The sequence below is a fragment of the Neoarius graeffei genome, chromosome 23, assembly GCF_027579695.1.
Source record: "Neoarius graeffei isolate fNeoGra1 chromosome 23, fNeoGra1.pri, whole genome shotgun sequence".
Lineage (NCBI taxonomy): Eukaryota > Metazoa > Chordata > Actinopteri > Siluriformes > Ariidae > Neoarius > Neoarius graeffei.
Genome location: NC_083591.1, coordinates 27918482 through 27940878, shown reverse-complemented (window position 1 = coordinate 27940878; position 22397 = coordinate 27918482). Strand labels below are relative to the sequence as shown.

Below are 22397 nucleotides of genomic sequence, written 5' to 3'. Positions count from 1 at the left end.
ATACTTCAACATGGAACAGCTGAACAGCCAATAACTTTTGGTCCTTTATAGTGGGGGACCACATATAAAGTCTGCACTTTGAGCTCATAGTAATTATTTAATTACTAATTCAATTATTTAATTAATAATTAAAATCTCAATAATCTGTGGCAGACAGCTTAAAAATAAAAAGTCAGTCTGCAAATAATTATGGTCTGACTGTATATTGTGAGTAGGCAACATCAGATAATTCCATGAACAAATCTAAAATAGGGGCATGCTTATGTTTACTACTTGCTTTATCCCACTCACAGAAACTAAAGTGACCTCTTTCCAGCTCACTCTGCCCCTTGCTTCAGAGTGTATATCATGTTGCATACAGCAGTTTTGGTGCATTAGTTTTCACATGGTCATAATGATTAGTTTTACTTAATTTTTAAAGGCTGTAAAAGGAACTGAAATTAGTAGCATGGCTGGACTCACCTGATAGTATCATCTGTCTAGGGGGATTCCATTCACAAATGGACTGTATTAAATACAAACACGAAGGGAGTCGTTTGCTTTGAGGTTTAATAACCACTTGCAGAGGTGGTCTAGGGCCCTGTCCACACGGCAACGGATTCAGGTGAATCCGATAAAATTGTTTATCGTTTCGGCCTGGCGTCCACACGGCACCGGCGTTTTGGGTGCCCCAAAACGAAATCTTTTGAGAACGGGTTCCAGAGTGGAAAGATCTGGCAACGGCGCCGTTGCGAAGTCGTCTGGATGAGTAGAACGGATGTGTTTACGATGACGTCACAACCACGTGCTTCACGCCGGGTAGAAGTGTAACGAACTCGATGCGAGTTGTCAACAAATCCTATAACTTGGTTCATGAAACGCGCTTACAAAATATTTTCACTGTGAATATTTATTGTGTAATGGTGCAAAGAGAGAGTTGATTTGATTTTATTTATTGACACTGCTCAAGGTTGATACAAAAAAAAAGTAAATGGTGCTTATGTACCTTGCACATATGTCAAAAGGATAACACAAAAAAGCTCAGATGAACTTATTTCCATTGTGGTCCTTATGCATAAAAAAAAAAAAAAAAAAAAAAGTTAGGGCAGAGTCAATCCCGCCAGCAAAAATAGGGGAAAAAAGGAGCGATCTCGCCTCTTCAGATGTTGGTTTAAGTCCTACAATACATTCCTCAAAAAGGGCGTAGAAGAACAAATTAATCCATCAACGTGTAGCATTCAATTTATTCCGGACCATTAAAGACGCCGCCTTCCGCGTAGAATCATACGTCATCCTCGCCGCCATATTGGATAGGTCAAAGCAGAGAATAAAGATGCCTCATTCATGTGCTGCGTTTAACTGTACCAACAGGTTTGCCGTCCAAACGAGATCACATGGGATTACCTTTCATGGGTGAGACTGGAAAAATACTTTTCATTGTATTTGGTCATTATAATGTTTATGCGCATGCGTCCTTACTACTTCTATTGTTCTGGTGTCTCCGAAGGGACCGTCTTACAGCGCCCCTAGAGGTGTGGCATGTGTATTGCATCATTTTCAGCAAGCGTTGCGTTGCCATATGTACCTGATATTTTACTGATCCGTTGCCCATGTGGACGCGATATTATTTTAATAACATCTCGTTGCCGTGTGGATGTAACCTAGGATGCATGTCGTCAGAGGTCACATGACATTTCTAGTGTGAACAGCAATGCATCCCCATCATCAAATGGCCTAATTGCCATTGTTACCAGCTACATTCAAGCTACTTTTAAACCATGTGTCCAGCCATTGTTGCATAGAACAGATTGTGTGTCTCTGGCTTGGGGATTTTTCCTTCCATTTGACTGTCGGTAGTCATCCCAGGCAAAATGGTCACTGCAAACAATGGTCTGCAAGGCACACACTATGGACAGGAGTGTTTACATCCATCCTAGCACAACTAGCCACAACTTCAGTGTGTTACTGTCCTCCCAAAGGCAGTCTGTGAAAACCTAGGGAAGTGTAGGAACTCATTTTGTTGCCACAATTCAGAAGTGCACAAACTTTTTTTTTTTAATTTAGATCATGCTATGGTGTACATACCCCAACTCTAACATGACTCCACTCTTTCACTCATGTTTACACTGTTATCTTTCGGCAACAAGCCAACTACCGTGAGCCAACTCCCAGGTCTCTGTTGGGATTCTTTCCGTGTTGTCATAATAATATGAGACTGTCAGTGGCGAAAGGTGGTTTAGTTTGACGCGAATCATTTCCCCATAAGATTGGATTATATTATATAGCCATTTTACAGTTGCTGGTTATAGGAGTTCCAATTCAATACTGGATTGATTTCAAATCATTTTTGTACCTAGTAAATATCTGGACCCAAAGAGATAGAAAAATGGGGCTCAGGTTTAATTAAAAAAAAAAAAAAAATCCCAGAATCTTCCACTATATTCAAATGTGCATTCCACCCACATACAGTCTCTCATATGCACACTTGTTACTGTTCTCAGCATAAGTAGGCATACACACCCGCTGTCCATGCTGTGAAAATTGGGCATGCAGACGCTCATCTGAGTTTCCAGATCTGTCATTGCTTAATTCTTGAATATTGTCTACTGTGAATGCCATCATTAAAAAGCTTATAATTTCTGCTTTCCAAAGAAATTTCTCATTAAGATCTGTTCAGTACTTTGGGAGTAACGGCAGGTTGAAGTTGGTGCAACAGAGTAAAAACTCTGCTCGTGTGACGTCAGGAAATTGCCAGTGCTTTTTGAGTCACAGGAAAGTGGTCAGGCTCTCTTCTGATCAGTTTCCAACTGGGTTACTTGTGGATAATCAATCAGATAATTTTATAGGGATGTTCTCTAGCTCTCACTGTTTCTGATGAAGTATTCAGCAAAAATTTCCGTCAGCTAGTTTTGATGTTCTGATTCATGGAAGACTTTGAAGTGAGTTTTCATAGCTTTACCTACTTATTTTTTTCAAATCAAACTGATTCATGTAAATAAATATTTTAGAATGTAACTAGCTGTTTTGACAAAAAATATTGGGATCTTAGTGGACAAAATAATATTTCAAAAAACCGAAGTCAGAAACACGAGTGTCAATTTCAATTCAATTAAATGGAATTGTTTATTGGATGTGGCTCACACAGTTTTATTGGGGTTAGCCTTAAACTGTGAATATTAATCAAAATAATTTATATTTCTTCATATAAAAACACTAGTAGGCCCTACTTAGAAATACAAAAGGTCTACAGAGCACAAAGAGGGTACTAGAAATATTTTATTACTTTATTTTGATAAAGAACGGTAGCTGTGAAGGACATTCCATGCTTATTTATGCATATTTTATAACTGCACTTGTAATTAACATTGATTTCTCCTTCTTCGTGATGTATAAATGAGAGTTAAGATCAGCTTTATATTGCACAAATAAAGCCATTTGGTGAAACTTTGAAGGAGAGTGTGCCAATTTAATGGTTTTACCTAATTAGCATAATTGATACTCGTATACTAAATTTGCATAATTTTTGCTAATATTTAAAACTTTGTATTCAGTACATAACCATCTATGTGCCTGCCAATATATATAAAAAACATTTGATCTCATTAATTAGGCCCAAAAAAAAATTAAGCCATTTTTTCAATCTTTGATTTGTAATATCTCAAGAATGGATAAACATTTTAATTCTGTAAAAAGTATGCTGTTCTGCATTCAATTCTGAATGCAATGAGACCAATTTCAAGCAATTTGGGCTGAATTTTCACTTGATATTGCCTAGCTTAAGCTCCCTTGGTTATATGAATTTAGACCATTTGTGTCAGGGAACTGGTTTATTCATTCTTACAGCTTCTTTATTTATGACAATATACAGTATGTAATTGCTTGACAATGCTGGCATCATGATGAAATAGCTAATGAAATGGCATATTTTTATTACTGCTTCATTAAGAAGCAATGAATGATGCTTCAAAGTTATTACAGGTAATTTTACATTACATTGGGTTGCTTTTGTCAGATTTGGCAAACTTCTTACTAATGAAATGCAATTACATATGGCCCCAGTTGAGACATATTTGAGACAAAATACCAGGTGTGAGGCATTCATCTCATCTGTCCACCTGTAATTGGACCACATGAGACAGATGTTTATATCAGGTTTGAACAGGGCTTTTTACAAGATCATCTCCAGGAGTCATTCTATACATCCATATAGGCTTCTGCGTAATTCAGTTCCACCCACTTGCAATCCATCCTACACTAATTACTGGAATTTTTTTTAAACTAAGCAGAAAATGGCAACTGCAGTATTCAAGGGTATACAAATCTAAATTTTACCCCCACTTACCAGGAGCTCCATGCCCCTATAAAGAGCCATTGATCTTTTAGTTCTAGTCTGCTAAAATATGAGATTTTATAACTTTTGCAGACAGATGTTTTACAATAAAAATGAGGAAGCATGTGTCCAACAAAATGTAACTAAAGCCTTTTTCAGGGTATGCTACATTCTCTCTCCCCCCCCCATGTATTATACTTTGACCTGAGATAAATGTCAGATAGAACTCGAAGATACCCTTCCATTGATACATGTATGGTTACTGTATGTGGTATAGAAAAGAAGGGTCAGCAAAATGAACTTCATTAAATAGCACAAATTTTGATATTGATATTTGCATAGAAATGAAGAAAAATCTGTGACCATCTTTGGTTCAAGGTATGAAAATTATCAACTTTCTTAAAAACTGAGTAAACGTCAGGAAGTTCTCAGATGACCAAAATTTAAAGTGCTTTCAAATGCCATGAACATCAGCGGCCTCCATTAAGCATCATACCTAATTAGCATACTGATTAATAAAAACTACAAATTACAGGTTGGTACAACAAAGCCATTAAAAAAAATTATGACTTTGCAAAGCCAGTTTTATTTTCAAGGTACAACTTGTGATAATTTGCAACAAAAAGTTACAAATTTTAATACTGTTAATGTCTTAAATAACTAATTATTAACCATTCATCTAATGGGGTAGCCCATTTTCAGCTGCTTAAAAACAGCTTTCTAATCAAATCTAAATTTCATCAAATTACAGCTAAGGAATGGTATTAAATCATCTTGCTTTAAACTGTGGTCATCAGTCTGTGAAATGGTTTATCAGCGATTAAATCCAAGCGAAATTTTTACCAGCAAAAAACCTACACTTTATTGCACCTGAACTGATGATTTTTTTTTTAAATTTTTATTAAATGTAGTGAAAGATAACCTATTCTCCTTGCATAATGCGTGGAAAAGCTGCAAAAACCATTAGACGCAGCCAATCAAAAGCTAATTTGCTGGGACAACCCTCGTGCAGCAGTGCACTTACTGGAACAGCATGGTTAGCCAGCCAATGCAGCCTGCTGTCTGAAGATCGCAGCATACCTACTTTAAGCTCAAACTGATCTGGTGTTCTCAACATGGAGCATCTTAGGTGATACTAAACTAGGCCTATTCTTTCAGCCACATATGGAGAAAATCAGTACAAAAGTCTTATGGCATTAGACTCACAAACCTTACCTATAAATGGTTATATGAGGAGAAAGAGGTCTGTTGAGTTCAGAATTTTTGGCCCAGAATTTGTCCATCTCCTTTTTTGCTGAGGTTCCCATGGGAACAGCACTGCTCAAATACAACAAGACAAATGTGTTGATTTGACACTTCATACATTCCGTGGTGATATAAATGATAATAAATGTGCCATTATAAAAAACATTGGAGGAGTATTTTCTTAATTAAATAGGACCCTGTAGGGGATGGACACAGACAGACACACACACACATACTTACTGCCTACAGAGTTGTGCCCGTGATGAACACAGACCCTGCCGGAACACCATCCTAGAATACATAGAAAGTGAAAGATGCAACAAAAACAGTGGTTAGATGGAAATCAGACAGACTGCAGTTGCACTATTAGTACTCTGTATTAAAATTTTATTCCTCAACCAATATTCATTTTCATCCAGGTTCACCCCAAAAGTAGTTACCATAACTCATGAAAGAAGGCACTCAGACCTCCAACCAATTGGAAGAAAAAAATCTAAATTATATTTAATAGGAAAAATATTCTGAAGCACAATATGAATTTGAAATAGCTGTTATCAGTTAATAAAGCAATATTTTGATTGTGTCTTTCAGATTCAGTTGCACTGATGTTTAAGTAACCCTAAAATCATGTACATTTTTAGTGGACATATTGTATTTTTGATACAAAACTGCTAGTTTGTGCCTTTACTATGTAGATGAGCAAGCTCTTCTGATATTTTCATTGACAATATGCGCGAATGCATTTCTTTATTTGTACTATATATGGAATCTCTAGAAGCAGATTTAGCTTTGTCTTCTGCATACATGTCAACCTATACGGAATGTCCGTATTTTATACGGATTTGATTCAATAAACATAGTATACGGGCGTACAAATAAAGTTATACGGATTCTTTAAAAAAACTTCAATATTTATTTAGAGCTATAATCGATGATAAAAGAATGCATAACATTTACAAATGTACTGTACACCACAGAAAGCACAGACAGCCTGTCACGGAGTGAGCCGTGACGCTCGCGCACACACACACACCTACCTCTCACGCAAGCGCACAGCGCATAGGCAGCAATCTGCCGGCAACATTCAAACATCTTGGCTGACCTGTCGCTGTGAGTTGCACTTCATTTTCATTACTGTTTTCTGTATGGGTATTACTGGTTTTCAAGCATTTTATACTCCACCGTTTGCCATAGTTTCTAACGAGAGCAGCATTTGTTCCGAGTGCAGGGAAAGGCCTACCGTCATTCTAGTAACATTTGTTTGGCTCCACTCGTATGTAAAACGCATCACACATTTCTAAGCATTTTCATCTCCCATCTGTTAAGCATTGTCTATGGTCTAGGAAACACACGTACAAACCGGTTATTTCTAATGTAGGTATCATGCCGCCATCTTGTGTCTAAGAACTACAACTCCCAGCCAACTTCCGCGTTGACTACGTCACGCCTGGGCGGGATCACGTACATCACATTCCTCAAGAATTCAACAAGAGACTTGGAAAACTCCATTTTCCTTTGTCTCCAAGTCTGATCCCAAGCGGAACGGACCTAAGAAGAGACACTCATCATCAGACGTCTGAACCGCGCGTTTTCTCCTCTATCTAACCCTGATCAAGTTAGAGTTCGGAAACACGCGATCATCAGCTCAAGCGAGTTATTAAACCGGTTTTTGCAAGTATTATTTTCTTTTAAAAGTGTACGCAACTGCAAGTGAAAGCAATTTTATTTTTGCTTAGAAAAGTGGCTGGCCCCCCTTTTCTCTTCTTAAATCCGCGCGTGCGGCACTGCTGAAAAGACTTATCATCATCATCCACGAAGATCTTCAAAGCAATCTCCCTCTTCCTCACCGAAGTGCAAACTTCCTCTCCAAGATCTACGTCTCCAGTAAGACGGTGCTTCCTACAAAGGCGAGACTTTTTGCAGTAAGAAGGCATTGGGCAGAAGTTTAAGTCTTAGGAATTATTCACTTAATGTGAAGTTATATGAAGTTAAATGAAGTGTATACACTGAATTTTGGTTCTCTATCATTTGTTTGTTGATTTAAAATTGGTTAATCCATAAGTTTTGCATGCTCTCTCTCTCCTAACATTCTAATTTCATTTAACTCACTCATATTGTGACCTCATTAAGATTTCAGTAGATTAAATGATACTACAGAAACGGGTGAGCGGGTTGGAATGTTTTGCCTCCAAAAGGGGCCTTTGCATGCTTAGGAAGAGCCCCTCCTCCTCTCCTCTGTTCTCATCATGAGGCCTGTATCTCAGTATTAGATAAACATCATAAGTCCTGAGTTTAATTCAACCTTGATAGCAATTCTCCTGTCTCCATTTAAAGCCATATAGACTACAGATGACTGAATGTATTTTAATCATTAATTTCTGGTTTTTGACACACATAGTTTATTAGGCCAAAGCACGTTAGCTTTCTCTTTGTCTGTTAGCCACAAAGCTAATCATGTGGCGACCCCCATATTAGGCCAAAGCACATGTTAGCTAGCCTTTTGTCTAGTGTAGCCACATAGCTAATCACTTGGCTAAACACACACACACACACACACATATATACCAATGCCGCTTTTCCACTACAAACGCGGCTGAGTCGGGCTGAGCCGTGCCGAGTTGGGCTGAGTCGAGCTGAGCGGGGCTATTGAAGTTGCATTTCGACTACAACCGCGCTGAACCGTGCTGGCTGGAAGTGGGTGGACACATTGGGTGGAGTTAGCGAAAGTGGGTGGACGTCACGTGATGTCATTAAGCAGCACAAACAGTGACATCAGTGAGCTTTTAAGCGGTAGTCTCACGACCCGGATAGTAAACAATAAACATGGAGTCGTTAGTGTTGCTGGTCTTGGTGCTGTGGCTTGTTGTCACCGACAACGCCAACAGATACTGGCAAGAGCGTATAGATGAGGCGAGGCGCATAAGGCTTCAGAAATTCTCGTAATTCGTAATTATTCTTCTTCCGGGTTTATGGTGTTTACAGATCCCAGCGTGCTTGCGGGGCGTGTGTGGGCATGTGAGGACACTCCTCCTCACCAATCAGTGCACAGGGGAGTGTCTGCTCATGCCCCCAGCCTCACTCGGCTCGCTTTGGCTCGCTTCAGCCCCACTTCAAAACGGTGCGAGTTTTAGGGGCTAAGCAGGGCTGAAGCGAGCCGAGTCGTGCTGTTCTTTGGTAGTCGAAACGCGAGCCGTGTCGGGCTGAAGTGAGCTGAAAAAGGGTAGTGGAAAAGGGCCACAAGATTGCAGATAACACACCCTGGCCCGTCCTGGCACGGACCAAATTTCTGAACTTAACTCCTCCCCCCGCCCCACAGAGACATACTCTGTTATAAAGGTTTCATTCTATTGCCATTCAATTATTAAGTTTTCATTTTTCCTTTTATTATTTTTTTATAATAAACTCCATTATTATTGAAATTGTGTGGTGTCTATCTGCTGTTCTAATACTTTTGAAGTTGCCCAATTGCAAAGAATTCAAGGAAAGGTGTAGAAAACTTGTAATATGGTAAGTGATCAATAATTTGAAGATACCATTTTAGCTGTCTGGTAATTTACCCAGGATCAATGGTATGATTCACCAAATTATTCACTAAATGATTCACTAAACGATTCATTGAATGATTCACTTCAAACAATTCAAATGAGACTGATTCTATGGTATGATTCAATTCAAATGAGTTAAATTAAACGATTCAATAGGATTGATTCATTTTAATTATTAACCTTCAAATTTTAATGAGACTGATTTCATGTAATTATTAAAGATTGATCACTTATCCAATCTTGAATACACAAAATCATTAATTACACCTACACTAACATCAAGTTTATTTAGTTCTAGCATTTTTATAACACAAAACAGTTTTCAGTAACTCCTCATGCGAACTCCCCATACTTCCTGTTTGTTGCGAGAAACCGAAGGACTGTACCATTGGTTTGTTATGGAGGGGTTTCGCGGGTGTTTGGTAGAACGGACTATTTTAACGGGGGTGTTTTACTGGTGTTGGGGAAACATGTATTTTACTATGCACTGAAGGGTTTTTGGTTAAAGAAAATTATTTTGGATGTTTGTATATTTTGTGTTTGTTTCTTTAAATTATTTTGTATTTAGGATGTCATTATTTAGTTGATTGATTAATTTTGCAATTTGGGCTCAACTGTGGGAGGGGCTGTGGGTATGCAGTAGCTCCAGAGCCTCAGTTGTGGTTGGAACGTCTTGTTTGAAGGTACTGTGGTTTGGCTGACTAATAGTTTTGTTCAGAGTCTTTTTGATTTAGTCTGGGAAACTTGAAGCCTCTTTATTTTTAACCCCGCCGACAGTAGTCGGAGGGGTTATTATTTTCACCTGCGTCAGTCTGTGTGTGTGTGTGTGTGTGTGTGTGTGTGTATCTGTCTGTCTGTCTGTGTGTCTGCAAGATATCTCAAGAACCAATGGATCGATTTGGACCAAATTTTGTACGTGTTGCCAATCACCCAGGAAGGAAACCATTAAATTTTGGAGGTCAAAGGTCAAGGTCATGGCAGAACTTCGAAATTTTCGCCCAATGTATTTTAATAGGGAAAAGGCGGGGTTTGCACTCGTTAGAGTGTCCCTGTCTAGTTGTGTTTTCTTATTTTGTTTGTATAGTTTTCTTTTTGGCAATTTGAACCTTTGGTTGGCGCACTGTAAATATTTGCACTATTTTAAGAAAAGTTTTGAAAATAGAAAAAATAAAAAATATATTTGAGGAAGAAGTTTTCCGGCTCTGTGTCTGCTCCACTGCCGTCCATCCTTGCAACACAGTCAGCAAAGAGTCTTATGAAATCGCGCGTTATCTTGTGGTAGCGAGACTTCGTTCCACTTCTGATCATGCGCACACCGCATTGCGAGATCCCGCCAACCGTGAAGTAACATTTTGTTTGAAAAGCGTATTTCCACCTGAGCGACTTTCAGTAGCGACTGAAAAGATTCTGAATGGGCACTCCGGCAAAGAAATTCAAAACAATACAGCGGTAGGTTTCTCCCTGAATGGAAGGACCTTTTCAATGGCATAATCCAACCGGCAGCCTCCAAAAACAAAGAATACGCACACTGCACACTGTGTGCACATGACATCAAAGTTGCAGCATCGGGAGTGTATGATGTGAAAGAACATTTCAAATCAAAACTACATCAGCGGAATGCAAGCCAAAGGCAAAATTAGCTACTGATGACAATATTTGCGCGCTCAAAAACTGATATGCCAACAACTGGAAAAGACAGAAAACACAAAGTAGTGGGCGTTTTAGTTCAAGTTAGGCAGTGCTCTGTTTACCCCACAGTAATGCTGACTGTGAGAGAGTTTTCTCTCAAGGTCAGGAAGATACACACAGAGAGCAGAAAGAACCTGAATGCAGACACACTGACCTGGCCTACTGCAGTGTAAGATCAACACAGACACTTGCTGTGACATGCAGCCTAGTGAGGTATTGGTGCAGAGTGCTAAAAAAGCTGTCATGGAGTACAATTCAGAACATTAGAGTGACACTTTGTGTTTTTGTCAAACATTGGAGCTTTGTATTCATTCTGAAGGTTTATTGTTATTAATATTGAATAAAAAGTAACTGGGATACATCATTGTTAATTATCATTCAAATTTTAGGTAAATTATTTTAATTTGCATCTTATAAGGACTTTATAAGGGAAATAAGGATTTTGGAGGTTGGTTATACAGGTTTGATTGACCAAAGGTTGACATGTATGCTTCTGGATTACCCACAAACTCGTGACATCTAATTGCAAACTTTTGCTCAATTTCTAGTTCTCTGTTTACAATGCAGCATTAGTGGGTTATTGTCTTATTCCACACATGTTCATGCGTGTAATTTTAATTTTATATATATATATATATATATATATATATATATATATATATATATATATATATATACATACATATATATATACATATATATATATATATATATATATATATATATATATATATATATATATATATATATATACACACACACACACACACACACACACTGTATGTGTGTGTGACCCCTCACCAAATCCAGGGACACATGTCGGCCGAAACGAATCCGAGATAATTGCAAAAGAAGCATTTTTTTCGAAATTTGTGATTTTTTTTTTCTTCATCATGTGCAAGTTGAGATCTTGAAGAATGCAATCAGTATTTCAGATAATAGATTGTTTTGTTGGAAAAGCATACATTTTTTGTTGCAAATTGTCTTGTTTTTGTCAGGACTGTAGCCTGCTGGGGGGTGTGGGTAAATTACCATATGGGCCATTCACATGATGATTTAAGTCTTTTGTTTGTGTTTTTTTTCACGAATCAGCTGTATGATACAGGTTGAGCGCATGGCTACTTAACTGCATAGAGGCATGCAATTTCACTATGGAATGAGTTACTAAACAGAGCGCACAGGAGCTGACACACCGTGAAGCAAACAGACACACGGTATTTACATCGGAGATGACCGTTTCTAGCAAAAAAACCCGCAACCTCGTTTTCCAGATTGAATGGAATACTTGAATGATCGGATGATACACGGACCGTTCTAGGATTACATTCCATCGGAGGCATTGGTGTGTGTAAGGCGCAGTTTCTCTTCCTGATGGGGTAAGTTTATTAATTCTAAGGCTGTGTGGTTATTTTTGCATGTAACGGAGAGTGTTGTGGTTTGGTTAAGCCTAGGTCACAACCGGACGTACGATTTTTTGGCCGTGTGATTTTTGGCGTTTCCCAAATCGCTGCGTTTTTTTTTTTGTTCATGGAGAAAGCCGCACGTTGGCCGCAAGTTTGTCTTGCAACCTGAAAAAAACGTAAGCGCCCGTAGAGTTTGTTTGACATGACAAAGAACCTCTGCGGCCGGTCTACGGCTCGAAAATCAACACATCACACGCGCGCTCTCGTGCGTTTCATGCGCGCTCTCGTGCGTTTCATGCGTTTTTTGCGTGTAGACCGGCTGTAGGAGCACGGTACTGTACGGCCGGTTGTGACCGAGGCTTTACATGAAACTAGTGTTGTGTTAGTTGTGTCATCATCGTGCTATCTTTCTTTCTTATGGTGAGAGTAATTTTTCAACCACAAAACGTTAAAGTATACTTTAGGACTTATTTTTGTACTTCATAATTGTGTTGGGCATACTTTGCATGGAAGGAAAACTGACGTGGTGATCTTTGTTTACATGAAAGTGGCATCGTGCTAGCTCGTAGGGGGTAGGGCTTTCCTTGATGTCATGCAAATGAGCACCATTATGTGCCCGCCCTGCACCCAGAGTAGCTGAGATGGAAAACTTTGAGGGTGATTTTCTCCCTTTTCTGTTTAAAGAGGTATACATTTTCAAAAGGCCACACATTCTTCAAATATTGTCAGATCTCCACATGGAAGGCATCATTGGAAAGCTTAGAAACTGTACTTTCTGAATCTGTCAATAACTCAAAATGCCCCCGGGCAGACATGTGTCCCTGGATTCTGTGATCTGCCACATACATACATACATACACACACACACATGCACACATATATATATAAAAAAAAACACACGCGCACACACACAGAGTGAGTGAGTGTAATATATATAATGTGTTCCTATAGATTCTGTACACGCAGTGTGCACAACCCTGATTCCAAAAAAGTTGGGACAAAGAACAAATTGTAAATAAAAACAGAATGCAATGATGAAGTTTCAAAATTCCATATTTTATTCAGAATAGAACATTGACATATCAAATGTTTAAACTGAGAAAATGTATCATTTAAAGAGAAAAATTAGGTGATTTTAAAATTTCATGACAACACCACCTCAAAAAAGTTGGGACAAGGCCATGTTTACCACTGTGAGACATCCCCTTTTCTCTTTACAACAGTCTGTAAACGTCTGGGGACTGAGGAGACAAGTTGCTCAAGTTTAGGGATAGGAATGTTAACCCATTCTTGTCTAATGTAGGATTCTAGTTGCTCAACTGTCTTAGGTCTTTTTTGTCGTATCTTCCGTTTTATGATGCCTCCAAATGTTTTCTATGGGTGAAAGATCTGGACTGCAGGCTGGCCAGTTCAGTACCCAGACCCTTCTTCTACGCAGCCATGATGCTGTAATTGATGCAGTATGTGGTTCGGCATTGTCATGTTGGAAAATGCAAGGTCTTCCCTGAAAGAGACGTCGTCTGGATGGGAGCATATGTTGCTCTAGAACCTGGATATACCTTTCAGCATTGATTGTGTCTTTCCAGATGTGTAAGCTGCCCATGCCACACGCACTAATGCAACCCCGTACCATCAGAGATGCAGGCTTCTGAACTGAGCACTGATAACTTGGGTCGTCCTTCTCCTCTTTAGTCTGAATGACACGGCGTCCGATTTCCATAAAGGACTTCAAATTTTGATTCGTCTGACCACAGAACAGTTTTCCACTTTGCCACAGTCCATTTTAAATGAGCCTTGGCCCAGAGAAGACGTCTGTGCTTCTGGATCATGTTTAGATATGGCTTCTTCTTTGAACTATAGAGTTTCAGCTGGCAATGGCGGATGGCACAGTGAATTGTGTTCACAGATAATGTTCTCTGGAAATATTCCTGAGCCCATTTTGTGATTTCCAATACAGAAGCATGCCTGTATGTGATGCGGTGCCGTCTAAGGGCCCGAAGATCACGGGCACCCAGTATGGTTTTCCGACCTTGACCCTTACGCACAGAGATTCTTCCAGATTCTCTGAATCTTTTGATATTATGCACTGTAGATTATATGTTCAAACTCTTTGCAATTTTACATTGTCAAACTCCTTTCTGATATTGCTCCACTATTTGTCAGCGTAGAATTAGGGGGATTGGTGATCCTCTTCCCATCTTTACTTCTGAGAGCCGCTGCCACTCCAAAATGCTCTTTTTATACCCAGTCATTTTAAAGGTCCCATGGCATGAAATTTTCACTTTCTGAGGTTTTTTAACGTTAAAATGAGTTCCTCTGACTAGGGATCGACCAATATGTTTTTTTCAGGGCCGATACCGATTATTATGGAACTGGGATGCCGATAACCGATATGTGCAACCGATAAATGTAAACATTATAATTCACATGAAATTAAACATAGCACACACTGACACAGACCTTCATATCCATGAAATGTATGTCTAATTGTAAAATTGAACATGAAATTTTGTGCAGGGAGATGCCAGCAGCATTTGTACAATAAAGTCAAACATTAGTTAGGATAAAATGAGAAATAAAATAATAATAAAATATTCACCAATAAAAAAATAAAATTACTCCCTACTATATTACAGCTCACCATTTTCAGTGGAAAATAAATGAAAATACACTCTGGATTCTTTTACACTAAGAACTAAGTAAGACTTACCAACTTCAAGTAGTTTTTAAATAACAAATCAAGTGTAGGGAGCTGCCTGCAGCATTTTTTAAAAAGTAAAATCCAACATACAGTAAAGTAGGCTATCACTCCCTATTAGGAGCGGCTGCTCCTTTAAGAGTATATCGCTTTCCGAATCAGAAGCGCTAGCGAGGAGAATCACTTGCGCAAGAATTATAAATACTAGTCACACCTGGCTTATTTAAATGTTCAAATAGCGCTTTATAAAGTTACCTAACATATACAAGTGCAATGCGCTTTTTGAGCACGAGTCACGTCATGAAGTTTACTCATCACCATAACAAATAGCCTTCTGTAGGCTAGGCTTGCGCTAGCCTACAGAACACAAACACTACGTTTTATTTCGTCTTCCCTTAACCACCTCTCTGTATGGCTGTCATTCTACTGTTCGAGTAGAACTACTGACACATTCACAACGTTTCCAGACGGGGATTTAAAAATGACTGCAGCCTACATTATGCTGTTTCAGCAAGACTAGTTGGTTGTAGGCTAATTCAAGTGCTTCCTTCCGTAAGCCAAGTTTGCCTGGTTACACAGCTGCAAATGGACAATTTTAACGAGTAGTAGATGACGAATGTAAACATATAATGATGTTGTGCTTTTGCAACTTGTGTGTTTGTGACTTATTGCGGGAAAAGCAGCGTGTCCTTACCTTGATACGGGCGCCTTGAAACAGTTCAGAGTGTTTAGCTGTGCGTGTCGATTGGCTACATCTCTTGTGCCAAACAAATCAGATGTTGTGGTGGGCGGGACCGTGTTCTTGAACTCAGAGAGGCGAGTGCAGGAAAGGACGTGCAGTGACAGTTGCGTTAGGAACGAAATGGCTGCAAAAAGGCATGTTATCGGCATATCGGTGGAAATTATGGCCGATACCGATAACCCTAAAAATGCAGAATATCGGCCCGATATATCGGCCAGGCCGATTATCGGTCGACCCCTACCTCTGACCTTCTTAAGTCACCCCAATGGCTAGAAATTTCATCATGTGTAAACCAAACTATGCCCAACATTTGAGAATGGCGCGTCAAAACAGCGCGTTGATAAGCTCTTCCCTTTACTACGTCAGCAAGGGAGATGATCCCCACGCCCCCCCTCTGGATTCCCACCCACTGTATGGATTGGCCCGCCCAGTTGTAGTGAGGAGACCATAGAGGACACAACAACATGGCATCACCTAAGCGAGCGAAACATGGAAATTGCGCTGTACATGGATGTGACAACACAAAAAAAAGAGTCTGTTTTTACTGCCGACGGGAGAGCCCCTGAAGACGCAGTGGCTTAATTTTATTTACTTCAAATAATACACCGTCGAGTCTACCTAAGACGGTGTATGTTTGTCGGAAGCATTTTCCTGAGGAATGTTTCCACAACTTGGGACAGTACAGGGCAGGTTTTGCACATCAACTGTCACTGAAGCCTGGGTCCGTACTAAGCATCCCTGCCGCATCAGCCACAAACACCGAACAAGTAAGTGTATAACTGTTAAGTCGTTTTGCCGTGTTTTAAAATCGGTGTGTTTGCAATGGCTACATTAGCTGTGCAGCTAACCGCTTCCTGCAGTTAGCCAGGTACTCTGCGCTACCTCTGTTATAATAGCCAATCAAAACAGTTTTTAAAAAGACACCCACATTCTTTTTTTAAGTCACTCGTTCATTTTATTTGTTTGTTTGTTCAGTAAAAACCCAAACATTTGTTGAATTTATTTTATTTCCTCGCATCGCACCTTAATAACGTCAGCGTGCGGTATTTTTCCCTGATTCTGGGCCGGGGTGTCGTGAGTGGCAGAGCAGCTCCATCGCTGCGATCCATTGAAAGTCAGCCCTAGATCCAATCTTTTGTCGGGAGCCGAGGTCGCGCGGGCGGCCCTCCAGCGGCACCGGCCGCCCGTGAAGGCAGCGGTTCTCCCAGGGGCGAGTTGGGGGGAGGAAACGGCAAAGTCCCCACTCCTCCATGGTAAAACTGCTCAGTTTTACCATGGGCCTCAGGCTGAAAAAAAACCCGACAAAGTCCCAGTTTTACCATGGGCTCGAGTTGTACCATTTTTTTTAGACAGGGCGGACGGACCAGGGCATTCGCCCGCATGGCCGTGCCCAACGAGGAGCGCTCTCGGACGGCTTGGGAGGCAGACGGCAGCCCCTCCCCCCATGGCACGCCCCCACCCTCTACCCTTCCCCGCCTCCTGCTTCTCATTAGCAAAACGACGCACTGGGAAAAGGGCTGAAATGGGGCTTTCTTCCAGGAGGCTATATCTACGTTCCGAGGGTTCATTTCGAGAAAGGCTGCAGATATAACATCCGGAAGCCTCCACGATCCGGTTTAAAGCATCAACAAACCACCATGCCATGGGTCCTTTAATAACCTATTGCCAATTGACCTTATGAGTTGCAATTTGGTCCTCCAGCTGTTCCTTTTTTTGTACCTTTAACTTTTCCAGCCTCTTATTGCCCCTGTCCCAACTTTTTTGAGATGTGTTGCGGTCATTCAATTTCAAATGAGCCAAAATTTGGCATGAAATTTCAAAATGTCTCACTTTCGATATTTGATATATTGTCTATGTTCTATTGTGAATACAAGATCAGTTTTTGAGATTTGTAAAATTATTGCATTCCGTTTTTATTTACAATTTGTCCCAACTTTTTTGGAATCGGGGTTGTATATACAGTTGTGGTTAGAAGTTTACATACAGTGACATGTCATGCCAATATTTGGGCTTTCAGTAATTTCTTTGAACTGTTCTTTTTCTGTGGCAGAATGTACAGCATACATCTTAAGCTAAAATTTTATGCACAAGTTTTAATTTTCTTTGGGTTTTCTGAAATCAATACAGGGTCAAAAATATACATACAGCACACCTAATATTTGGGTAAAAGGTCTCTTCTTTACAAGATTCACCTTGACCAAACATTAATTTTTTGTTTACCATGAACAAGCTTCTGGCAGAATTCTGGTTGGATATTTTATGACTTCATGGTAGAATTGGTAGAGTTCAATTTGGTTTTTTTTTTTTCCCTTGGCATGGACTCAACTTATAAGCATGGGCCATATATTTTTAATAGGGTTGAGGTCAGGACTTATTAAGCTTAAAACATTAGCCCACTTTATCCTCCACAACCAGCTCTGAAGCGTGTTTGGGTTCATTGTCCTGTTGTAAATCCCAAGCTGTCTTCAAGTTTCTGATGGTTTATGCTGAATTCTGAGGTAGTCCTCCATCATTCCATCCACTTTGTGCAATGAACCAGTTCCATTGGCAGCAAAACAGCCCCAGAGCATGATGCTACCACCACCAGTTGCTACAGTGTCCCTCTGTACATGGTGGTCAAACAACTCTCATCTGACCATACAGCTTTCCTCCAGAAGGCTTTTTTCTTTGTCTGTGTGGTCAGCATCAAACTTTAGTTAAGCTTGAAGGTGTCAATTTTGGAGCAGGGAGTTATTTCTTGGATAGCAGCCTCTTAGTCCATAGTGATGTAAAACTCACTGAACTGTAGACAGTGATTATCAGCTTCTAATTCATGGCAGGGCTGTGCCATGGTGGTTGCCAGGTTGTTCCTGTCCATCCAAACCAATTTCCTTTCAGCTGAGGGTGACAGTTTGGGTTTTCTTGAGGCAAAGTGGCTTGGCAAAGTGACTACACCTCAGAATAACTTGGATACAATTGTTTGAACTGATCTTGGAATTTGCAATTGTTTAGAACTGGCTCCAAGAGACATTCCGGAGTTGTGTACATCTGTGATCCTCTCTCTCAGATCTGCACTGAGCTCCTTGGACTTTCCCATTGTACCGGTATTGTGTCTTGGTCAATCCAATGAGTGCTGTAAACAAACCCTTTTAGTGAAGGCACAGAGAAGCTACCAGCTGTAGTCAATCATAATCACTAACAGGAAGTTAAGAGACCTCAGCAAGATAAAAGACATTTTGCACCTCTAAATTAATAATCCAAGTGAGTGCATGTAAGTTTTTGACCCTATACGTATAATTTTGACTCCGTTGATTTCAGAAAACCCAAAGAAAATTAAAACTTGTGCACCAAATTCGTGTTTTTTTAATTCAAGATGTATGCTGTACAATCAATCATTCTGCCACAGAAAAAGAACAGTTCACAGAAATTACTGAAAACCCAAATATTGCCATGACATTCATATCCAAGATGACATTCATGCCACTGTATGTAAACTTCTGATCACAATGGCATGTTTTTTTTTTTTAAATATCTCACACACTTGCAATCAGAAATATTTCAACCCCCTCACCTCAAAAGACATTATAGTGATGTGGACGAAAAATAATGACAATAAATGACAATCTTCATTATACATATTTGAGTTACTATGTCAACTTCTGTTGTCTTAACTTTGAAGCTCAAATGGAAATGTAAATCTTTTAAAACACGTGCACTATTATACAACCCCCAGCTTCAGTACTTTGTGGAGCATCCTTTAGCTTTTATAAAACTTAAACGTTTTTAGTAAGTGCTGACAAGCTTCTTAGGGCCTCTGCATGCTCTTGCGACAAGGCTTTCGCAGATAGCTTTTCGCAGACAGTTGTAATTTATTGTTGAGCGGGGAGTAAAAGGCGTGCATGATGTTATTCACCGCCACAACGCAAGGGGGCGCGAAGTCGCGAAATCACTAGGAGTCGTCGGTGGGTGTGGTTAGTGGAGTGTTTATCCTCCGGTTACTTATAATGACTAGAACTGGAGTCGTATAGATGTACGTACTTCCTCGATCAACCGCTCTTCGTGCTGCTCCATCTTCGCTCGTGTTTTTACAAATGGCGGTAGTGAAAACAAACCAAACCGGGAAAGTAGGGAAGCGGAAGTGCGTGTACAGCGGATGTAGAGTGGACCAATCAGAGCCCTCTTGTCTGCGAGGCTTCTGCAGTGGTCACAATTTTTGGGAGGTGCGCGCAGAGCGTCTGCGAAGGGGGGGGGCTACGCAGACTCCATCTGCGACGCCATCTGTGAGGACTGCGTTGTCAGCATAAATTGGCCTTTACACCTCTCGATTGGAATCTTTGCCCATTCTTCATGTGCAAAAGCCTCTAGCTCAGTGATGTTTGATGGCTTCTGTGCTGCAACTGCCTTCTTTAAATCCCACCAAAGATTTTCAATTGGATTTAAATCTGGTGACTGAAAAGGCCACTCCAGGACATTCCAGGATCAAGCTTTGGTCGACTTGGAGGTGTGCTTGGGATTATTGTTTTGCTGGAAAGTCCACTGATCACCAAGGTTTAATTTGTCAACAGAAGGCATCACGTTCCTCTTTAAAATGGCCTGGTATTTCTGGGAATCCATGATGCAAGGTACACGATCAAGATTGCCAATTCCTGTCACAAAAAAAACAGCCCCACATCATCAGTGACCCACCTCCATGCTTGACTGTGGGAATGGTATTCTTCTGGTCATAAGCCTGGCCGTTCGCACTCCAGACATACTGCTGGTCCATATATCCAAGCAGTTCCAGCTTGGTTTCATCAGTCCATAGAACTGTCACCGAAAACTCTGCAGTCTTATTCTAGTCGAATTTGATGTTCCTTGTGGTCAAGGCTGGAGTGCGTCTTGGAGTCCGGCCATGAAATCCTTGTTTTATTCAGTGCACATCTTATAGTTGCCACTGAAGCACTTGTACCAGCCTTCATCATGTAGGTGTCTTGCACTCACACAGGGGTTTTTCTTAGTTGTCCCTATATATTTTACATACACACATATACACACGTGTGCATGTGTATGAGTGTTTACATATATTTATGTTGTACAGTGGTGCTTGAAAGTTTGCATACCCTTTAAAATTCTGTATTTCTACATAAATATGACCTAAAACCTCAGATTTTCACGTGGACAAGCCAGATGGCTATTGGAAAAATATTTTGTGGATGAAAGAGACCAAAATACAACTCTTTGGTTTAAATGAGAAGCATTATGTTTGGAGAAAGGAAAACACTGCATTCCAGCATAAGAACCTTAGGCCATCTGTGAAACACGGTGGTGGTAGCAGGGCTCTACATTAACTTTGAGACATGGTTGCCCATTCGGGCAACCATTTGTAGAAATCTGGTTGCCCGAACTCAGAACATGGGTGCCCAAATATTACATATTATTTATTTATTTATTTATTTATTATTCAACCTTCTCAGACGCTGTCTGTATCAACAAGCATTGACACTAGTGCCCCGTGCGAGTAATGCAGTAATTAGTCATGTAGTGAAGGACATAGACAGTCCCCCCCAGGATTTTGCGGGCTAAAATGTCTGATGTTGCGGGGGGTTTTCCAAAAAATTGCGATGAAAGTTGCGGTGTTTAGGTTTTTGTTGCGATTACATTGCGGGAGGAAGTGAAAGTTGCGAGAAATTGTTGCGATTTTCTCTTTTTGTGATTAAAATTGAGTGATGTTAAATATTAAGTTATTACTGAAAAACTATAGATTAAAAAAACAAAGACACTGAGAAATGGTCCTATAAACATCTTTACCAATATAAAAGATTACCAGGACTACAAAAATGCAGAAAAATAGGCTTTACTTATCCAAATGCACCTGTTGGTTCAAAAGTGCATAGAACCTCACAGCACAACATGAAGTTACCTTAAAATATAATATAAATGCCTCAGCTTTCATGTAAGAAAAAAAAAACTATTAATACTCGTACTGTGTGCAGGCAGTCTCTCCTGAAGACTAAATTCAACAATAATTAGAAACTAATAAAATAAATGGCTCAGGCTTCATAGAAGAAAAAAAAAACAATTTGAACAGAATCTCACAGTATGATGCTGAAGCTGCCTAAACAATGGAAAAATAAAATACCATTTTGGCAAAAATGTTGGCATCCATTAATTTCCTGTATTAAGTAAAAAAAAAAAAAGTGCACACAGTCCTTCACTGTAAACATAACACACTTTCAGTAACAGAATTTAAGCCTACATAAACACTGACTCACACATTATGCAGTGTTGTCAGATACTGCTGACGTTTTCCAGCCCAAAATATATTCAAAACCCGCCAAAATGCACTTAAAACCACCCAATCTGGCAACAATGCGCACATGCTGCTTCTCTTGAACATATACACGGAAGTAAGGCGGAAGGTAGTTTGTCGACATCACCTCAAGACGATGCCAATGATTGGTCAAATTTGTGGGAAAGTTGCGGTGATTGGATATAATTGCAACACCGCCCCGAATTCGCGGGGATTGGTTGAATTTGCGTTGAAGTTGCAAATCGCAACATCGCGAAATCCTGGAGGGTCTGAATAGAACACTGAATATGCACTACGCAATAATTATTAGCAATGGGAAACTGCACTGCGAGCCCGCGATGTGCAAATGTGAATTCCGCTAGTTGTTGAACATCCCGTAATGATAACATGGACGTGGTCTTTCCGAGTCAAACAATCGCAAATCGTGATGGAATTTAATCATAATATGAATTAATAAATATTGTTTTTCACGCAAGTTGACATATTTGGGTAGTTGCC

General features: G+C 39.9%; 1 protein-coding gene across 5 annotated transcripts in view; it reads right to left on the bottom strand.

Annotated features, from left to right (window-relative positions):
* The window catches only part of sdhc (succinate dehydrogenase complex, subunit C, integral membrane protein), a 443337-nt gene that overhangs the window by 21467 nt on the left and 399473 nt on the right, over positions 1–22397 (bottom strand). For 4 of the 5 annotated variants that reach the window (XM_060906018.1, XM_060906016.1, XM_060906017.1 and 1 more), the window contains exons 2-3: positions 5795–5845; positions 5525–5626 (exon numbers count right to left, since the gene is read on the bottom strand). In XM_060906018.1, coding sequence (XP_060762001.1) covers positions 5525–5626; positions 5795–5845 — 153 coding nt within the window. Of the gene's footprint in view, positions 1–5524; positions 5627–5794; positions 5848–22397 lie in introns of all 5 variants that reach the window. The other variant, XM_060906019.1, reaches the window with a different exon arrangement.